Below are 19,161 nucleotides of genomic sequence, written 5' to 3'. Positions count from 1 at the left end.
CTACTCTATTTCTATAGGCGAAAAGACTATATGTATTATAAAGTAATAAAATGACAATCCACCTCGCCATCCTCGACGTCGACATCCCCGTCCGGCCCCACTACCACCGCAACGGCCTCTACAGCACACAATACCGCTCTATAATCGAGCCAGCCGTCCATCGTCTTAGTCAATCCCCCCTTCATCCGGATCCTATCAAGCTGGTCGTTTCGAACTGGGATATCATGGGGGGTGTTTATCCGCCGGAGCATCTCCTTCAATCTTCTTCTACTACCACTACTACTACTACTGTCCCCGGCAATGATACCACCACCAACAACAACAATAAAAACGATAACAAAATTACATCCCTCCTAATAACAGGCTCCGCCTCAAGCGCCTACCAAACAACCACCAACCCGTGGATAACACCCCTCAAAACATTCATCCGCAAAATCTACTCCCACCACCCGCACATCAAGCTCATCGGCGGCTGTTTCGGGCACCAGCTTATCGCGGCTGCTTTGATGCCGGACAGCACGCGTGTTGAAGCCTCTCCTCTAGGCAGAGAGGTGGGCGTGCATGCTGTGCAGCTTACTCCTCGCTTTAGGAAGGCGTTTGGGGCGGTCCTTGGGGGGAAAGGGGAGTTGAGGATGCAGATGATGCATGGGGATTGGGTTGTTCCTTCTTCCTCTCCTTCTAATGGGTATATTACTGAAACTACTGGTAGTACTACTGGTAGTACTACTGGGAGTACTCCCGGGGGTAGTACTACTGCAGGTGATACACCACTAAAAAACGCAACAACCAACAGCAACAATACTCATAACGAAGGAAATATAAAACCCCCCTGGCTCAACATCGGCTGGACAAAGCAATGCCCCATCCAAGGCCTCTACCTCCCCAACAGAGTCCTAACCCTCCAAGGGCACTTCGAGATCGACAGCGTTGGGATGTCCCTCGTGGCGAGGGAATTCGGGCCTATCCTAGGCTGGTCTGCGGAGGTAGCACGCGCACATCAGGAGAGGATTGCGTGGGAGGGTGGCGTGGATGATGGGGATGTGGTGGCTGACGTTATTGCTTTGTTTTTGGTGGGTGAACACATGTTGTCTCCGAACTCAAAGTTGTAATCTCTCTTCTCATATCTGTATATAATCTATATGTGTATAGAGAGGGGGGTAGGTAGAAGGATAGAGAGAAAGGCTAAACAGGCGGATTCAAATCCAGCCCCTCAACACTAAACTTGAACGAGTCGCTCCGGGAATAACTCCCCGCGACGTCTAGATCGAGTCGACCGCGCTCGCAGTCTTGCACGTCTATCTCGGACACGAGCAGTCCATCCATCGTGTCGAGATTATCGTCCGCAGATACCTCCCACAGCGGCCCAGCAAGGACCTCACCCTGGGGATCAACAATACACGAGCCTCCACGGCAAGCATATTCATCCTGACCTGCATAAACTATTAGCCTCTCCCCCCCAAACAAATAAAACTGAGAAGAAAAAAAAAAAAAAAGAAAGAAAAAAAGAAAGAAAAAAAGGAAAAGAAGGAAACAAACCCATCTGTCGTTCAGTGCCACCCCCATCAACCCACTCCGGCAACTCCCCATACCTAACACACTGGTTCGCACTGACCACAAACGCCCTCCCCTCAACAGCAACAGTCCTCATCAGCGCAAGCCACGTATCGCGCGCATCCGCCGTCGGCGCCAGATAGATCGTCACGTTCTGCGCGTACAGACTCTGCCGCAGCAGCGGCATGTAGTTCTCCCAGCAGATAGCGGCGGCGAGCGTCACGGGGACGCCGTTGAGGTGGGTTCTGATGGCGCGGAGGGTGCTGGGGGAGCCTTGGGCCCAGACGAGGCGTTCGGATCCTGTCTGTTCCACTTGTCAGTATCTTTGTCCTTACATTTATACATATGTATATATAGAAGAGAAGAGTGGGGGGGAAAGAAGGGGCAATACAGGCATAACCTTCCTCCTCTTCCCGACACATCCGCGCACAGGATCCACATAAAGCACCGCACAATAAAGACTCCCCCCGCCCTCTCCACCACGCCCGTCACAATAAACACCCCCGTCTCCCTTGCAACCCGCTCAAGCGTCTCCCGCGTGCCATCCCCGCGCTCCCCCGCTCCCCCCTCCGGCAGCGGCAGCCGGCGCGCGACCCAATCCTCGCCCGCTCCGGCGGGCGTATCGCCGAGGTCGATCGCCGAGCGGAAGTAGGCGAGGAATTGGTCGCGGCCTTGCGGGTGGCGGGCGCCGATGGCGGAGCCGAAGGTGCAGGTGCGGGGGTAGCCGCCTAGGTAGGCTTCTGGGAAGAGGATGAGGTGGACACCCTGCTTGGAGGCTTTGTGGGTGGTGTGGGAGAGGGCGGAGAGGGTGGTTGCTGTTGTGGAGAGGGTGCGGGATTGGGAGATGGCTATTTTGATGGACATTTTGGTGGAATCCTTCTTTCTTGTCTTTCTTTGGGGTATGTCGTGTGTTGTATATATTGTGTATTGTGTGTTGTTGGATGTGTATATGTATAGAGGGGAATGTCGTAGTTGGATATTAAGTAGTCATCGGAGAATAGAGAGAACTAAAATGCGGGGAATATCTTATCCATCCAGATCTTACCTCGGATAAATATTAAACATCATGAGAATAAAAAAGAGAGAAAAAAAAAGAATCGACAACGGCATGATTCGAACATGCGACTCCGAAGAGATAAGATTACCATCACTGAGAAACTCAGTGAATTCGAGTCTTACGCCTTAACCGCTCGGCCACGTTGCCCGTTCTTACTCAGCCATTCACTAATGTACTTAACTAGGCAGATTCTCACGATCGGTGGTTGCATAGTCTCAACTTGTATGTAATTTTGTAGGGATAAGAAGACTCCGGGAGAGTGCAAGGGAGAATAAGAGATGAGGGCTCTAATGTTATCTATATGTAGGTTAGGTAGATATGGATATGTGCTGTTATCCTGGGGGGTTATATATTGTAAAAATGATTCATTGTATCCGTAGTGCGAATATATATATATAACACACCTAATATGTCGAAGTAGAGAATGTTGAAGTACAACGAGATAGATCAAAAAATAGAAAATAATTAAGGCATAATAAGCTGCGTACTATGCAGCCTGTTATCACGATACTATCCATCCAATGTGTACATCCTATCAACATTCTGTGCTGTATATCATACATACATGCATCCTATGTACAACATCAAGAGCAATAAAGCCAATAACAGCCAGTAAAGAGCCAATAAAGATAGAGCCATGAAATAGAGCCATGAAATAGAGCCAATAAACAGACAGTAAAATAATGCCAATAAATAAAGCATAAAAAGCCAACAAATCAAGGCCAATAAAATAGTCAAATCAATCTAAGCATGCTTATATGCCGGGTATACGCCGCGCTAGCCAATCAACAGATAAAAAATATCACTTTTGCATTCCCCAGACATCACGTCTCGGAGAAAAAGTGTGAAAGAAGTTGCCAAAAAACGAGAAAAATAGAAAGCAATAAAAAGGGAAAAAAATTAAACCTTCATCCCCTGAGCGGTCGCCGCTTGCTGCAACACACGCGGCCAGCGCGAGATCAATTCCACATCGTCAAGAGCTCCCTGGCCCTGGTTGCGCACGTACTGCGTGCTCGGGTCGACCCGCGGTTCGTAGTCCCAGAGGGATGGCGTGCCCTGCAGCAGCGCCGAGTAGACGAGACGGCGGCGGCGCTGCGATCGCAGTACGTCGGCCTGGATCGCCACCAGATCCCAGCGCGCCTGCACCTCCTCGGTGAAGTAGGCGAGCAGTTTGGCTGGCTCCGTCGTGGCGGGCAGCGCCGACGCCGGACTGGGTGTGCGCGGCGGCGTTGGGAACGGGTACGCGGCTGGCACCACGCGCTGCGGCACAGGCGACGCGTGCGGCGAGTCGGCTGGCGTAGGCAGCGCCGCGGGCACACCGAGTGGGGTGTTGGTAATGGGTTTGGTGGGAGCGGCGGCGACCGGCTTGGCGGCCAGACCGGCGGCAAGGTTGACCTTCTCCTCCGGGTCGGCTTCCACGTCGAAGAGCATGGGCGGGTCGATGAGCGAGGCGATGAACTTGTAGCGGCCGCGGCGGATCATAACGACGGGCGACTGGGTTCCCTCGGCCATGTACTCGCCCAGCACAGTGTCGGTGCGCAGACCCTCGCCGCCGGTCAGGTAAGGCAGCAGCGAGACGCCGTCCAGCGGCAGCTCCTTGATTATGGGGGCACCGACCAGGTCGGCGAAAGTGGGCAGCAGGTCCATGGTGGAGACGTTCTGGGGAATGCGCTTAGGGGAAAAGCGCTTGGGGGCGTGGAAGATCATGGGCACGCGGGCCGAGTTCTCGAACCAGGTCATCTTGTACCAGAGGCCGCGCTCGCCCAGCATGTCGCCGTGGTCACCGGTGAAGACGATGATGGTGTTGTCGCGCAGGCCGCAGTTTTCGAGAACATTGAGCAGCTTGCCGACGTTGGTGTCGACGTAGGTGCAGGCGGCGTAGTAGGCGCGGCGGGCGGCGCGGATGCGCTCGTCGGGGAGATCCTTGTTGAAGAGATCGATGCACTTGAGGACGCGCTGCGAGTGGGGGTCCTGCTGGTCGTGGGGGATGGAGCCGTTCTTGGGGAGGGGAATCTCGACGTTCTCGTAGAGGTCCCAGAAGTCCTTGGTCATGGCGTAGGGGTCGTGGGGGTGAGTCATGGAGACGGTCAAGGCAAAGGGCTGGTCGTTGCGCTGACGGACGTGGTTGTAGAGGTACTGGGTGGACTTGTACATGACCTCCTCGTCAAAGTCGAGCTGATTGGTGCGCACGACGGGGCCGGCCTCCATGACGGAGGACATGTTGTGGTACCAATCGGGGCGGATGTCCTACATCATTAGCATAAGCAACTCTACATAAGGTAGAGAGAAGGAGTCATACCGGTTCATCCCAGTTAACGGACCAGCCGTAGTCTCCCGGGTAGATGTCGCTGGTCAGACGCTGCTCGTAGCCGTGCAGCTGATCGGGACCGCAAAAGTGCATTTTGCCGGCGAGGGCCGTGTGGTAGCCTTCGCGACGGAGATAGTGGGCGTAGGTGGGGGTATCGGCGGGTAAGTCGGAGGCATTGTCGTATGCGCCGATCTTGGAGGGCAACTGGCCAGTCACCATGACGAAGCGCGAGGGAGCGCAAAGCGGCGCATTGCAGTAGGCGGAATCAAAGACGACGCCTTCTTCCGCCAATCGGTTGAGATTGGGGGTTTTGATGGGGGAGGATTTATCATGGAATTGCAGGAGAGGGGCCGCCATCTGGTCGGCCATGATGTAGAGGATATTGGGTTTTTCGTCCGACATGATGGACTACTTGACTGGGGGTTACCAGTATGAGAGAGACCAAGAGGAAAGGAGGGAAGACAAAGAGAGAGAGAGAGAGAGAAGGCCAATGGAAGAAGGCAGATATAGATGGGAAGAAAGAGAAGAGGAAGAGGGTGGATGAGTGGTGGGGACCAGGAGATATAAGTAATTGGGAGAGGAAATGCTGGGTAAGGGGAGACTGATCAAATGAAACAAAAAGAATTCCAGCCAGAAGGAAGAGAAGAGAAAGTGGAGCCAGAGAAGAAAAATGAAAGGATGAAGGATGAGCAAGAGAAGAGCAGCGAGAGACCGAAAGTGACTTGCCTCCTTACTAGTGTTGATTGAAATAACATGTCACCGCTTGAATGGAACCATCCACGGGGGGGATGGTGTGATTGATTAGATCAGCATGGATATACACACAATTACCTATCCATAGTACGGACCCATCATGATAAATATTGAGATATATTCTATATCTAAATTTCCAGAATAGAATCGAATATCATCGATTCTCTCCATACTCCAGAAAAAACCCCAGCTAACGGCCACTAAGTTAACCCAACTAACCTAGACTAACCTGAATTACGAGGTTCATTGGTATTTTACACTCCCGCTAGTGTCTTGGCTTGCTCTTGGCAGCCTTACCCTCTCAATACTTAGATACATAGATGATACAGGAATACATAGAATAATAGAAATCCACAAATTCAAATAGAGCAGTACTACCTATCTGATCAAGCAGTACAGAGTTAGAGGTCAAGCGGTTCTCGAGTCCATCGTGACCGTCCGTGGTCCACTCGGCGGTCGTTCCGGCGGATACGCCAGGAGAAGTGGCGACTTGTATTCAATACGATTGGGTCAGGTGGCAATCTGCTTTTCCTCCGGTTACACTGGCGGACTTGATCTTCTTAGCGAGTTGATCTTGGCGGAGTCCGACTGATCTCTCCCGGATTGATCAGACACTATCTATCTATCTGTCTATCTATCTAATTTCCTGATAGCTGAAATCGAATCAAGAGGTTCAATCACTGGATCGGATTAATTTCATCCCACGCTGAAATGACGAGTCCGGGGAAGTCACGCTGGTGAGGTTGAACCGTGGTACGCTCTCCACCTGACTGATTTGTATCCAGCAGTATTCCGTATTGATAGGTATTATTGAACATGGTACGGTATTATATGATTTTCTCCGTACGGTCGGAACAAGCCCAGTCTCGATAATAGTATAGCATCTACGGAGTATCTAGATACTCGATATGATTCCAACCATATCAAACCCCATATCAAAACATCAAACGTCATCTATATAAGAAACAGGCTAAGATCCCCAAGCACCCCTAGTCAGGCACAGATGACCAGGATCTCCCTCCTCCCCCGTACATCCCGGGGTCTCCCACTGCAGTAGTCCCGTCCGGATCGATGGCATCATCCCCACCCTCCGATCACATCATTTCTCCTGACGATCGCGTTCTTCCAGAACATTTTTGATCTTTTGATTAGTACTCCGTATTTATTCAGTCTCTGACCACCCGCCTTGGTATCTATTTGATGTTTGAAGTATAGAGAAATTGATTATGCTGATGAGATCATACTCTTGCTTACTATACCACTACAACCCGGCTCATCGGTCCGATACTGTCGTGTCCTCCCAGTCAGTTACTACTCAAATCTACATGGGGCCCCGCATTCCATGCCAGGCCTGGCACTGGCACTGGCAGACGGTAGAGTTAGATCAGGTGGACGATTTGAGTTAACTTTCGGCCTCGGGGGCTCAACTCATCAGGTGGGGAGATGACGCGATAGGGCGGTGACGTTGTCATTCTCCTCATATGGGGAATTATAGACATAGAATACGGAGTACTCCATAAAATCGAATAAAATAAAATGGAAATAATAAAATGGAAATAAAAAATACGTTCCAGAAAAGCGGACATTTACCATCTCTCCTGCTTAGCACGTCATCAAGGGATGTCCGGTCCCATACATCCATCCATATTCTACTCCGTACTCCGTACCTAGGTGGACTGGTCGAGAACGGCTTGTCATATGGAGGGTACTCCGTATAGTATTTCAGGACTCCGTACATGAATATTTTACGGAGTACCCCCCATATGCCATTATCCCATACAGTAAAAAATATCCTGTATTCTATACACGATGATCGAGTAAAACCAACCGCCCCGTCCCATCCGGCCCCGCCAAGACCGGAATCAAGAAACCACCTATATCATCCCCACTACCCCATACATTATTTAAATAAAATAAAATAAAATATCCATTAAATGGGGAGAAAGAATAAAATAGAAAACGTAGAAAAAGGGAAAGAATAAAATAAGAACGGAGAAGAGAACGCAAGAAATGAAACTCGGGGGATCGCCCCGCGGGACGGAGAGTCTCATTCTTGGCATGAATGCATCGTATCCCGCCGAAGGGGTCACGGATCCTGCCTGTTCTTTGTACGACATATCTCACTCCTGAGTAGGGACGGAGGATCTAAGGGATATGTATGGATACTATGGGTTTATTGGATAGGTAGTATCCCTTACTGAACACCTATCTATCTATCTATCTGCCAAGGAAGAAGGACCGTGGCTGTCAGCTGATACCTATGCCCAGGAGCATAATGTATGCACACATCAAGTAGGACAGAACCAGTAAGACAGGGTCACACATGTACTTACATAGATGCAAACGTATGACCTACTTACTAACCTTTCACAAGAACCACCTAGGCAGTAGCATTGCACGAACGACCGTTTGTGCGATCTGCACATCAGTCTTACTGGTGCGTTCTCGCCGACGGGTGGTACATCTTGCGTGGCTGGCTAATTTCCTGTTTCGATCCTGGTTGAATTCGGGATGGACTTTACTATTCTCTATTCTACCTCTTTTCCTCGGTAGTAGGTGTCTACAAGCTTGGTAGATTGGTAGGTAGTGCACGAATGTAACAAGCCAACTAGTCAATTAGTAGTCACGGGCCAGTCCAGTCCTTGGTAGATACCATGTTAGGTACGGAGTACTACGCAAGGACGGACATAAGATAGACGGAGAGCGGAGCGCACGGAATATTGCGTCCAACCTCAACCATGCATATGACAAACCTTGAATATGACATATGGATATAACCCACTCGGATTATTGACCTCTCCACCCCTGCTAGCCGAATTCATCCCCACGACGCGTGGTCTTCAGCCAGGTGGCAAAAGGAACTCACTTGGGCCACGGACTGGAATATGATCGGGGCTAGAGAATAAACTGAAACATGCTCGGGAGTGAAGGTGGGTGGGAGGACGGAAGACAGGGGATGGGGATTTATCCATTGGGTTAGTTAACTAGTTGGTTGGTGGTTGGTTGGCTGGCATGTGAGATTTGAGTTGATCGGCTTGGTGATCTTTTTTTTTTCTTTTTCGTTCGTTCGTTGGGTTGGATTTTTTTGCTTTTTTTCTTGGTTTTTCTTTGGGAAAAGGAAAGGAGAGGGAGAAAATAGAGACAGGTGTCATGTCATGTACAGCCGGCATATATTGTCTAGTTCACCATAATACTATAATACCCCGAAATCCCGTCCACGTTAGTCAATCGGTTAATCCACTTTCGCACCACTGTCATCGTCAGTTAATAAATATACACCACCAGGAATAAGGAAGGTAACACACCTATAAATCCTCCTCACAAACGCAAAAGCCGTGAGGAACCCCACCGTCCCAACCAAAAGCCCATAAACCGCACACGCCAACAAACTATAACAGAAAAACAGCAACCCAGACACGAACCCCTCAATATGCAGCTGAAACACGTAGTACCACACGCAGTAGCCAAACACCCAAGCCGCACTGCTGCCGCCCGTTAGGAAACTCGCCCACCACCAGTGGTAGTTCTCCGCGCACAGCTGGCTGTACGTTGCGATGATGGTGACCTGACTGATGGTTACGAGGAGGACGGTGGAGACGGCGCTGAGGAAGCCGAAGACGTAGTAGTAGCTGCTTTTGTCTTGCCAGAGGTGCGTGAAGACGAAGAGGAGCTCGATGAAGAGGACGGCGAAGGGGGGCAGTCCTGCGAGGAGGATGCCTTGGGCGCTGCATGAGTACCATGGTTGGGGTGGGATTTGCCGCGCGATGGAGGTGGTCTTTGTGGGGTATTCCCATGCTGGGGTGCGGGTGAAGCCGTACCAGCTGCCTGCGTAGACTAGCGGGACTTGGATTAGGAGCCAGAGAGCGATTAGGCTGATCAGGGTGCTGAAGGGGATGGCTGTGCTGGAGGCTTGGGCCCAGACGAATAGGTTGAGGAGGAAGACGAGGCTGAATATCAGTCCGGGGAAGAGGACGGCCGTCTGTTCGGGTCAGTAACAAAACTCATACAACATAATGAAGGAGGGAAAAGGTCGTACAATCAGCATATTCTTCTTCCACTTCACCCCCCCAAACGTCTTAAACAGCCGCGCGGAAAAGTACCCCGAGAAGAGCCCCGCGAAGATGAACAGTCCCATCCCGACGCTGACGAATCCGCCGCGGAAACTCGGATTCAGCACGCCCAGACAACTGAGCACGAGCTGCCCCGACGCCATGAACAGAAGCTGCATCCCGGACCCAACCAGCGGCGCAAGTAGCCCGCTGTACTGCGGTGCGCGGAACACATCTCCGTGGAGGAGTTTCCAGCCGCTGACGTCCTCGACGCCGCCGTCGTCAGACAGATCGCCATCCCGCTCCACGTCTGTCTCCTGCTCCAGCAGTGAGGCCCCCTTTCGCTCAGCGCGTAGCTTCACCTTCGGGTCATCCATCGCCCCGTCTCCGCGGCCCCGGATGTCACCCTGGACCGTCCGGCTCCAGATCACGTACACCGCGACGCCGAGCACACCGGAGATGATCAGCGAGTTGAGAATCGCGAACCAGTGCGTCGTGGAGTTGTCGTCCTGGTTGTTGAAATAGAGGTCCCAACGGCTCCACCAATCCACTCCGTTCTCCTCCTTAAAGTAAACCGAGTAGCTGTAGGGGATCTTGATCGTCGCGCCGTCGTCGTACGCCTCGTCATCGTCGTCGGGAATGTACGACGACCCAGGATACAGCTCCCGCAGCCGCGCGACATTAGGCGCAATGCGGAGCTCCAGTCCCTCGTGCGGGTCGTGTGGATTCCTCGGACAGCCGTTCGCCTCGTGGTCCTCGGCGCGGATGCTCTTCGGGTAGACTTCGAAGCCGACGACGACTTTGCCTCCTCCAGGCATTGACCGCCAGCGGATCACCAGCGTGAAATGATTGTTGATGAACGTACGCGACTTTCCATCGGCCGGTGACACCTCCTGCGACCCCAGCTTGAACCCCGTGGCGTAGTACTTGCGGCTGCGGTCGACCGTGACGAAGCTCGTCGCCCCAGGCAGGTTATCGGCGATCCACTCCGCCACGTAGCCCTCCCGGATGAGCTGGCGGCCCCATTTGACGTCCTGGCGCCCGACCTCCTGCGTACACAGCGCCTGGCACTCAATATTCTTGCCCATATGAAGTTGGAAATCCGACGTCATGATGCGGTCTCCGCGCAGAATCTCGCCCAAGTTCAGCGAAACACTCTGCCCGGAGCCGAAGGGGGAACCGCCGTGGGAGTTCCCGCTCGGGGGACACACAAAGGGAAGGTCGTAATACGCATACTGTAGTTGGGTGTGGTCGGAGAAGATCTTATTGACCAGAAGAGGGATCGGCTCGCCATCGCTGTACTGTTTGACCGAGTAGCCTGTCGGTTCACCACCATGTTAGCACAACGTCGACTAGGGGAATACCCTTGGGCGAAATTCCTACCGGGTACGTAGAAGGCACAGGAACAAGAAACGAACAAGAGCCATAGCGTCCAGTGACACGGATTCCAGACCCGCGATGATCCCATCATCTACGTATGTCGCAAGGGGAACGTAGACCAGCCACGTTGAGAAGAGTCGGTCTGCTATCACACAGGCGTGTACACGATGCGATGGGGTATATCGATCATGCCAAGGAAACGTCGTTTTCTTCCTTTCACGCGACAATGATCGGATAGTCAGATTGGCGATACAATACGAATCCGACACCGCTGTATATCTCTTCGATCGATAGTAGGAGACCGGTCGGGGTTGGGGGGACGTCCGAGCGGTCCAGAACGCGGCGGAGAAGATAAATTCCGCGGGCGGACAACACCAATGGGGAGTTGAGGGTAGATGCACCTTAGTATATAACGAGTGTGATGGCCAAATGCCCGACGAGTGAATGTGGATTTAAGAAACACGAAACAAGAAACGAGGATATGTAAGTATAGTCAAGGGAAGGGAGGGGAGGACGAAAATAGAAGCCCCAGCGAAGGTTCCATGCGAAGCTGTCGACCGATTGGGTTTAGTGTCAATTCCTGAGGAAGATCATGGTGATCGCAAACAGCGGTCATTGATCAAGGATCATATAGGGTATACTACGAGACTTAGGGAGCACTGGCGTGGATTAGGGTAGTATACGTACTCTAGGAGTTACTCTACCGGGTTCTTGGGCAATATACAGAGGGTCAACCAGTGCATCACTACGGTCATCAACTTGCAGACCAACGGTGTACAGAAATACCTATCAACTGAGTCATATGACATTGGCGGATATAGACCACCCCATTATTGGACATCAAAGAGGGAAGACGGAGAAGATGAATAATAAAGATAGAATGAGATGAAAAATAAAAATGAGGGAAAAAAGAAGAGAAGAAAGCCATGCAAAGGGTAATAAGTAGTCATGAATGAAACACCAGCAAAGACCTCATTTCCGAGCCAAGCGCGGCCTGTCAGCACGGAATCACGATGGATGGCTAAGCAGGTATTCCACCGCCCCCTGCACACTGCCACCAGCTCGACGGAGAGCCTCGATGTTCCTCTCAAATTCAAAGAATCCCATGTCATTCAGCTGCCGCAGCTGCTCCGCATATCGCTCCTCCGGGGGCCGGTTGTCGGGGGGCGCGGCCCCGAAGCCGCCGCCACCACCCCCCAGGAGAGCGGCCAGCGGGTTCGCCCCCCGGCGCCCCCCTCCCCTCCTGCGTTACCATTCATGGCCTGCATCATCTGTCCCATCAACGCCGGGTCCCGCAGGAAGGGGTTGGTCTGCGGGTTGAAGGGGTTGACGCCTCCCGCACCGCCTTGCCCGTTGCCAAACATGGCCGGGTTCAGCAGACCAGCCAGAGGGTTCGTGGCCTGGGGGTTCGGGTTCTGCCCGGTGGGGTTGTCCCCGGTCGCCGGCTGGGCTGGATCTTGGGGGTTGCTCGGGGAGGCGGGGTTGTTGGCCGGGTTGCCACCGAAAAGGGCAGCAAACGGGTTGCCCGCACCCATGCCCTGTGGCATAAAGGGATTGAACGGAGGGAGGCCGGCGAGCGGCGAGGGGGTATTGTTATTGCCGGTCGCACCCTCCTGCCCAGCGCGGTTCTCCTCCGGCGTGGTGTTGGTGACCCCGGGGGCAGGGAATGCACTGGCACCACCACCGCCGCCCATACCGCCCATCATACCGCCGCCCCCCATGGCCCGTTGCATCTGCATCATTTGACGGAGGGAGCTGGGGTCCGTCAGCATCCGACGGAAGTCTGGGCTCTGCATCATCTGTCGCACGCCCGGACCCATATCGCGCAGAAGGGGGTTCTGTTGAATCATCATATCGATCATGTCCGGGTTCTGCAGGGCTTCGTTGATGGTAGATTGGAACTGAGGGTTTTCGAGCATGTTGAGCATGGTCTCCGAATCAGGAGGCGGTCCCATCTACGGAAGAGAGGTCAGCTTGTGAGTTCATAGAGAGAGAAAGAAAGGCTATCGAGAAACCTACCCCGCCATCAGGACCGAACATGCCCGCGCCCGGAAGTTGTGCAAATCCCGCATATCGTGCGCCGGTCAAACCGGCCAGCGGGTTGTTGCCCGTACCGGCGGCAAGGTTGGTGGGGACGCCACTCGCCGCAGGGTTGGCCGCAGGCCCCGCAGGCGTGGGGGTTGCCGTGCGCTGTGAAGCACTCTGGGTTGGATTGCTGGCGGCGCTTTTCACCAGGTGAATGGTATGTCCATCCTTGATCTTGTACGTGTTTAGGGTTTCATTATCCTTGAGAACGCGACCCGAATAAATCAGACGTTGTCGCTCCGCGGGGGTGTCTGCATAGTCCGAGGCGGAGAGCAGCTCCTTCAAATCCGACACGGAGGTGGAGAGAGGCAAAGTCAACGTATATTTGGCGTCGTTGGATGCCTTGACATTGAAAGTGATAGGAGACTGATCCGCGGGGGCGGTATCGTCAGCCATGATGGCTAGATGGAGGAGGTGGTGGGGGGGGGGGAAGAAAGGGAGTTCTAGGCCGGCAACACTCTCGGTGGGTGTAGGAGTGATATCACGTCACACGTGTGGAGAGAGGGGAGAACAGGAAATATAAGGCGCGAAAGGAGAAAGAAGTAGGGGTGCAATCACGAAATGTACAGTAGATGGATTGAAGCAGTGCAGCGATATAAAACAGAGAGAGAAATCAGTGATGGGAGATGGAAGAGTAGAGGAAGTTGGAGGATGATGAGGCGGATTGTCGGAGGAAACGGACAGAACCCCATGGTGGATTTGCCTCAGGCTAGTACTGCCCCAGGCATGGATACGATCAGATCACGTGGTACTGGCAAACAGCACAAACAAGCAAGCTCCCACCTCTTTCTTCGCACCGGAATTTTCACCTTTTCTTCCAACCTCGTTCTTTTCTCCTCACAACTTCTCTCTCTCTTCTTCTTTCTTCCCCCTCACTCTTCCCAACGGGGACCCTGCCTTCGAGAGTCCTCTTTCTCTCCCATCCAACCTGCAGCAATGGGAGTAGTTTCATTTTAGTCATCCTGTACTGCAATTGCACGTAAACATCTCCAGGTCTTTCCTTTTCTTCCCCCCCTCACACCGACCAAGCCACCTAGCTGTAGGCTGGTCAGGCCTCCTCATTCATCATGGCGACTACATCGACGATGTTCATGTACTCCCTGACGATCCAGCCACCCACTGCGATCAATCAGGCCATCCTGGGTCAATTCGCGGGTACCAAAGAGCAGCAGATCGTCACCGCGTCGGGTTCTAAGCTCACCATCCACCGCCCGGATCCCACACAGGGCAAGGTGACCCCGATCTTCTCTCAAGATGCCTTCGGTATTATCCGTAGCTTAGCCGCTTTTCGCTTGGCTGGCAGTAATAAAGGTATGTACCGTGTTTCCCTTCCCTCCCCCTATTGGGGGAAAAACTCTGTCCTTTTTCCAAGATCATTTTAGTGATTCTTCAAGCTTCCCGGGCAGCACGATCCTCATCTGCCGACTCGGACCTGCCCCAGTCAGCGATGTGGATGCAGGGTGCCGGTCTGTGAACACTGTGCTGAAAATGATTGCCTTTAGATTATATCATTATCGGCTCTGACTCGGGACGGATCACCGTCATTGAATACGTTCCCTCCCAGAATCGTTTCAACCGCATCCATCTGGAGACTTTTGGAAAGTCGGGGGTACGCCGGGTCGTTCCGGGGCAGTATCTGGCGGTGGACCCTAAGGGTAGGGCGTGCTTGATCGCCTCGGTGGAGAAGAACAAACTCGTCTATGTCCTCAATCGGAACTCGCAGGCCGAGCTGACGATCTCTTCTCCGCTGGAGGCCCATAAGCCCCAAACCCTGGTCTTCACTGTGATCTCGCTGGACGTGGGGTATGAGAATCCCATCTTCGCAGCCCTCGAGGTGGACTACGCCGAATGCGACCAGGACCCCACGGGCCAGGCGTATGAAGAGGCGGAGAAGCTGTTGGTCTACTACGAGCTCGACCTGGGTTTGAATCACGTCGTTCGGAAGTGGGCTGACCCGGTGGACCGCACGGCGACTTTGCTCTTCCAGGTCCCCGGCGGCGCGGACGGCCCCAGTGGTGTCTTGGTGTGTGCCGAGGACAACGTCACGTACCGTCACTCCAACCAGGACGCGTTCCGAGTGCCCATCCCTCGGCGCCGCGGTGCCACGGAGAACCCCGAGCGAAAGCGCTGTATCATTGCGGGCGTGATGCACAAGATGAGAGGCGCTTTCTTCTTCCTGCTCCAGACCGAGGACGGTGACCTCTTCAAGGTCACCATTGAGATGGTCGAAGACAGCAAACGGCAGCTGACGGGCGAGGTCAGCCGACTGAAGATCAAATACTTTGATACGGTGCCCGTGGCGTCGAATCTGTTGATCCTCAAGAGTGGGTTCCTCTACGTGGCTAGCGAGGCCGGCAACCACCATTTTTACCAGTTCGAGAAGCTGGGCGACGATGACGAGGAGACGGAGTATTCGAGTGACAACTTCTCTGCCGATCCGTCAGTTCCCTACGAACCGGTCTACTTCCATGCGCGAGGGGCCGAGAACCTCAACCTGGTGGACACGATCAACTCCTTGAACCCGTTGATTGACAGCAAGGTTGCCAACCTGACCGAGGACGACGCGCCGCAGATCTACACGGTCTCCGGAACCGGGGCTCGCAGCAGCTTTAGGACCCTGAAACATGGCTTGGAAGTCTCCGAGATCGTCGAGTCGGAACTTCCCAGTGTGCCTTCTGCTGTGTGGACAACCAAGTTGACCCGCGAAGATGAGTATGATGCCTATATCATCCTTTCGTTCGCCAACGGGACCCTGGTCCTGAGCATTGGCGAGACCGTCGAGGAAGTGACCGATACCGGGTTCCTCTCGTCCGCGCCCACGCTCGCTGTCCAGCAGCTGGGCGAGGATTCGCTGATTCAAATTCACCCCCGCGGCATCCGGCATATCCTCGTCGATCGCCGTGTCAATGAGTGGCCGGCGCCGCAACACCGTTCGATCGTGGCGGCGGCGACCAACGAGCGCCAGGTGGCAGTGGCGTTAAGTTCGGGCGAGATCGTCTATTTCGAGATGGATGCCGACGGATCGCTGGCCGAGTACGACGAGCGGCGACAGATGTCGGGCACCGTGACGTGCCTCAGTCTGGGTGAGGTGCCCGAGGGTCGTATGCGCAGCGCCTTTCTTGCCGTCGGCTGCGACGATTCGACGGTCCGTGTTCTGAGTCTGGACCCAGACTCGACCCTGGAGAACAAGTCGGTCCAAGCCCTGACTGCTGCGCCGTCTGCGCTGAACATCATGTCGATGTCCGACTCCAGCTCCGGAGGATCCACACTCTACTTGCACATTGGCCTTCATTCGGGTGTTTACCTGCGAACGGTCTTGGACGAGGTCACTGGTGAGCTTTCGGATACCCGCACGCGGTTTCTGGGGTCCAAGGCCGTCAACCTTTTCCAGGTGTCGGTCAAAGGGCAAACTGCCGTGCTGGCTTTGAGCTCCCGTCCGTGGTTGGGCTACTCGGACATCCAAACTAAAGGGTTCACCCTTACACCCTTGGACTATGTGCCACTCGAGTGGGGCTGGAACTTTTCCAGTGAACAATGCGTAGAAGGCATGGTTGGTATCCAAGGCCAAAACCTTCGGTATGTTGTATTCCTTTCCTTTCCCTTTCTTCCTCCCCCCGGTCATATGATGAGAAATTGGATCCGAATATCTATGTGGATGAAATACTTTTAAAGTTAAACTCCAATTGTTCCTACTGAGACCATCTACCCATCTCCATTACTATATTTGCATGAACGCTTTGGGACGACGTTGTGCTAACTCACGTCACTAGCATCTTCTCCATTGAAAAATTGGACAATAATATGCTTCAGCAGTCCATTCCGCTTTCACATACTCCCCGTCGTCTTGTGAAGCATCCGGAACAGCCCTTTTTCTATGTCATTGAGTCGGACAACAATGTCCTTTCCGAGAGTACGAGGGCTCGGTTACTCGAGGATTCCAAGGCGCGGGGCGACGATGATACCGAGCTTCCACCCGACGAGTTTGGATATCCTCGGGCGACTGGCCACTGGGCCTCTTGTATCCAAATAGTGGATCCGGTCGATGCCAAGGCGGTGATCGGGAGCATTGAGCTGGAAGACAACGAGGCCGCGGTTAGCGTTGCCACCGTCCCGTTCACCAGCCAGGATGATGAGACGTTCCTGGTGGTGGGAACGGCGAAAGACATGACGGTCAGCCCGCCTTCATCCGGGGGAGGGTTTATCCACATCTACCGATTCCAAGAAGATGGGCGAGAGCTGGAGTTCATTCACAAGACCAAGGTGGACCATCCTCCCCTTGCTCTTCTTGCATTCCAGGGCCGCTTGGTCGCTGGTCTTGGCTCGATCCTTCGGGTCTACGACCTCGGAATGAAGCAGCTCCTTCGAAAATGCCAGGCCCCGGTGGTCCCGAATACCATCGTCGGCCTGCAGACCCAAGGCAGCCGTATCGTCGTCAGCGACGTCCGCGAGAGTGTCACCTTCGTTGTGTACAAATACCAAGAGAACGTGTTGATTCCGTTCGTCGATGACTCTGTTTCTCGCTGGGCGACCTCGACGGCCATGGTCGACTACGAGACGGTTGCCGGTGGCGACAAGTTCGGCAACATATGGCTTGTGCGCTGCCCCAAGAAGATCTCGGACGAGGCGGACGAGGAAGGATCGGGCGCGCATCTCATCCACGAACGCGGCTACCTCCACGGTACGCCCAACCGCGTGGAGTTGATGGCCCATGTTTACACGCAGGACATCCCAACCTCCCTGCACAAGGCTCAGCTTGTTGCGGGTGGACGAGATATCTTGGTGTGGACGGGCTTCCACGGCACAGTGGGCATGCTCGTCCCCTTCGTCAGCCGCGAAGACGTCGACTTCTTCCAGAATCTGGAGATGAATCTGGCGGCCCAGAATCCCCCGATCGCGGGACGGGACCACCTCATCTACCGGAGCTACTATGCCCCGGTCAAGGGGGTGATCGACGGGGATCTGTGTGAAACGTATTTCCTATTGCCTAATGACATGAAGATGATGATCGCAGGGGATCTTGACCGTTCAGTCCGTGAGATTGAACGGAAGATTTCGGTAAGTCTATCACCAGTATAATCAAACCAGCCAGTCACTAACCACAGCCATAGGACATGCGAACGAGAGTGGCGTACTGATCTTGGACGGATTCCGGCGTCAAATGAGGCATTTGCTTTCTCTCCTACCTATTTGTTTGCCTACTGTACGGGGTTGCTAGATACCCGATAATTGATTAGAGATTCCCATATGTACAGCTAAGATTCCGGGTCTCACGGAGTTTCCTGCTTTCTTCCTTCCCTTCCTTCCTGGTAAGTGGCTACCTGCCTGTCTACCTCTCCACACAAGAGGTGTCAACATTTACAGTCCACGGTATATGATATACCATTCCTAAAAACCGTCTCTTGCCTCGCTCGGCCATTCGTTTCCTCTCTCGAACGGTCTTGAGCTGGATGCATCAGCGCACTGCTCTCAGCACGTTGCTTTTGTATGAGACAAGAAGAAGGGGAAGCAATTCCCCCTTCCGACGATCTTTGAGTACGGTCTTGTCTGATTTCTACCACGGACATGAACCGTAATTTATAGTCGGGACAATCAGTATATACTTGTAGAGCTTTAGCTATATTAATTGAAGAGCCTATGGCTGGCCATTTTATGTCTAAATAACTAGTCTATTTACTTTCAAATGTTCAAGTACCGTAGAAGCTTACCCTCTGCCCCGCAAGTTGAATTAAAGTACTCTATTAATAAAGTTTGCTATATACCTTATCTAGTGGCGCATATGCAATCGGCCAACGTCAGCTGACTTGCATGATTTTCCCACGTTAATTGTGATTTTGACTCTTCATCTTATTTGCAATCTTGCAACCATTCGCACCTCTCCACAGTCATCCATATTATCATTCCCTGGACTGTTTTCATCAACCCCCCCCCCCCCCCCCCCCCCCCCCCCCCCCCCGCAAGAAATAGCCGAGATTATTACA

At 53.3% G+C, this 19,161-nt stretch overlaps 8 protein-coding genes and 1 non-coding gene across 9 annotated transcripts; 2 read left to right on the top strand and 7 right to left on the bottom strand.

Moving 5' to 3' along the window:
* Window positions 1-50: 50 nt before the first annotated feature.
* P168DRAFT_316678 (uncharacterized protein) lies at window positions 51-1,109 on the top strand (the record flags this gene model as incomplete). The annotated part of the gene is made up of 1 exon (XM_024840040.1): window positions 51-1,109. The coding sequence occupies one exon, from the start codon at window positions 51-53 to the stop codon at window positions 1,107-1,109; it is 1,059 nt and encodes a 352-aa protein (XP_024695287.1).
* A 73-nt stretch (window positions 1,110-1,182) lies between these two features.
* Window positions 1,183-2,415, bottom strand: P168DRAFT_316677 (nitrilase; the record flags this gene model as incomplete). Its single annotated transcript, XM_024840039.1, has 3 exons — window positions 1,183-1,430; window positions 1,537-1,855; window positions 1,972-2,415. 3 exons carry the CDS (start codon window positions 2,413-2,415, stop codon window positions 1,183-1,185), a joined length of 1,011 nt encoding a protein of 336 aa, XP_024695286.1.
* Window positions 2,416-2,649: 234 nt separating this feature from the next.
* On the bottom strand, window positions 2,650-2,755 carry P168DRAFT_t58. Its single transcript has one exon. It is a non-coding gene; the product is annotated as a tRNA-Ser (tRNA).
* Window positions 2,756-3,068: 313 nt separating this feature from the next.
* P168DRAFT_249519 (putative choline sulfatase) lies at window positions 3,069-5,612 on the bottom strand. The gene is made up of 2 exons (XM_024834172.1): window positions 4,908-5,612; window positions 3,069-4,855 (listed from the first exon to the last, which is right to left on the bottom strand). The coding sequence occupies exons 1-2, from the start codon at window positions 5,316-5,318 to the stop codon at window positions 3,509-3,511; spliced, it is 1,758 nt and encodes a 585-aa protein (XP_024695285.1). The 5' UTR covers window positions 5,319-5,612; the 3' UTR covers window positions 3,069-3,508.
* A 1,504-nt stretch (window positions 5,613-7,116) lies between these two features.
* Window positions 7,117-7,490, bottom strand: P168DRAFT_117306 (uncharacterized protein). The gene has a single exon (XM_024832600.1). The coding sequence runs from the start codon at window positions 7,405-7,407 to the stop codon at window positions 7,159-7,161; it is 249 nt and encodes an 82-aa protein (XP_024695284.1). The 5' UTR covers window positions 7,408-7,490; the 3' UTR covers window positions 7,117-7,158.
* P168DRAFT_117305 (uncharacterized protein) lies at window positions 7,491-7,834 on the bottom strand. The gene has a single exon (XM_024832599.1). It carries the CDS (start codon window positions 7,784-7,786, stop codon window positions 7,574-7,576), a length of 213 nt encoding a protein of 70 aa, XP_024695283.1. The 5' UTR covers window positions 7,787-7,834; the 3' UTR covers window positions 7,491-7,573.
* Window positions 7,835-8,814: 980 nt separating this feature from the next.
* On the bottom strand, window positions 8,815-11,555 carry P168DRAFT_265366 (transmembrane 9 family protein). Its single transcript, XM_024834908.1, has 4 exons — window positions 11,102-11,555; window positions 9,706-11,036; window positions 8,975-9,648; window positions 8,815-8,920 (listed from the first exon to the last, which is right to left on the bottom strand). Exons 1-4 carry the CDS (start codon window positions 11,187-11,189, stop codon window positions 8,902-8,904), a joined length of 2,112 nt encoding a protein of 703 aa, XP_024695282.1. The 5' UTR covers window positions 11,190-11,555; the 3' UTR covers window positions 8,815-8,901.
* Window positions 11,556-11,833: 278 nt separating this feature from the next.
* P168DRAFT_288606 (ubiquitin domain-containing protein DSK2) lies at window positions 11,834-13,647 on the bottom strand. The gene is made up of 3 exons (XM_024836827.1): window positions 13,118-13,647; window positions 12,383-13,053; window positions 11,834-12,341 (listed from the first exon to the last, which is right to left on the bottom strand). The coding sequence occupies exons 1-3, from the start codon at window positions 13,577-13,579 to the stop codon at window positions 12,107-12,109; spliced, it is 1,368 nt and encodes a 455-aa protein (XP_024695281.1). The 5' UTR covers window positions 13,580-13,647; the 3' UTR covers window positions 11,834-12,106.
* A 379-nt stretch (window positions 13,648-14,026) lies between these two features.
* P168DRAFT_288605 (DDB1/RSE1 family protein) lies at window positions 14,027-18,454 on the top strand. The gene is made up of 4 exons (XM_024836826.1): window positions 14,027-14,494; window positions 14,686-16,759; window positions 16,954-18,238; window positions 18,292-18,454. Exons 1-4 carry the CDS (start codon window positions 14,251-14,253, stop codon window positions 18,316-18,318), a joined length of 3,630 nt encoding a protein of 1,209 aa, XP_024695280.1. The 5' UTR covers window positions 14,027-14,250; the 3' UTR covers window positions 18,319-18,454.
* Window positions 18,455-19,161: the final 707 nt, after the last annotated feature.

Source organism: Aspergillus campestris, assembly GCF_002847485.1.
Source record: "Aspergillus campestris IBT 28561 chromosome Unknown P168scaffold_3, whole genome shotgun sequence".
NCBI classification, from domain to species: domain Eukaryota; kingdom Fungi; phylum Ascomycota; class Eurotiomycetes; order Eurotiales; family Aspergillaceae; genus Aspergillus; species Aspergillus campestris.
Note: the sequence above shows the minus strand (reverse complement) of the source record. Positions and strands in the feature narration are given on the sequence as shown.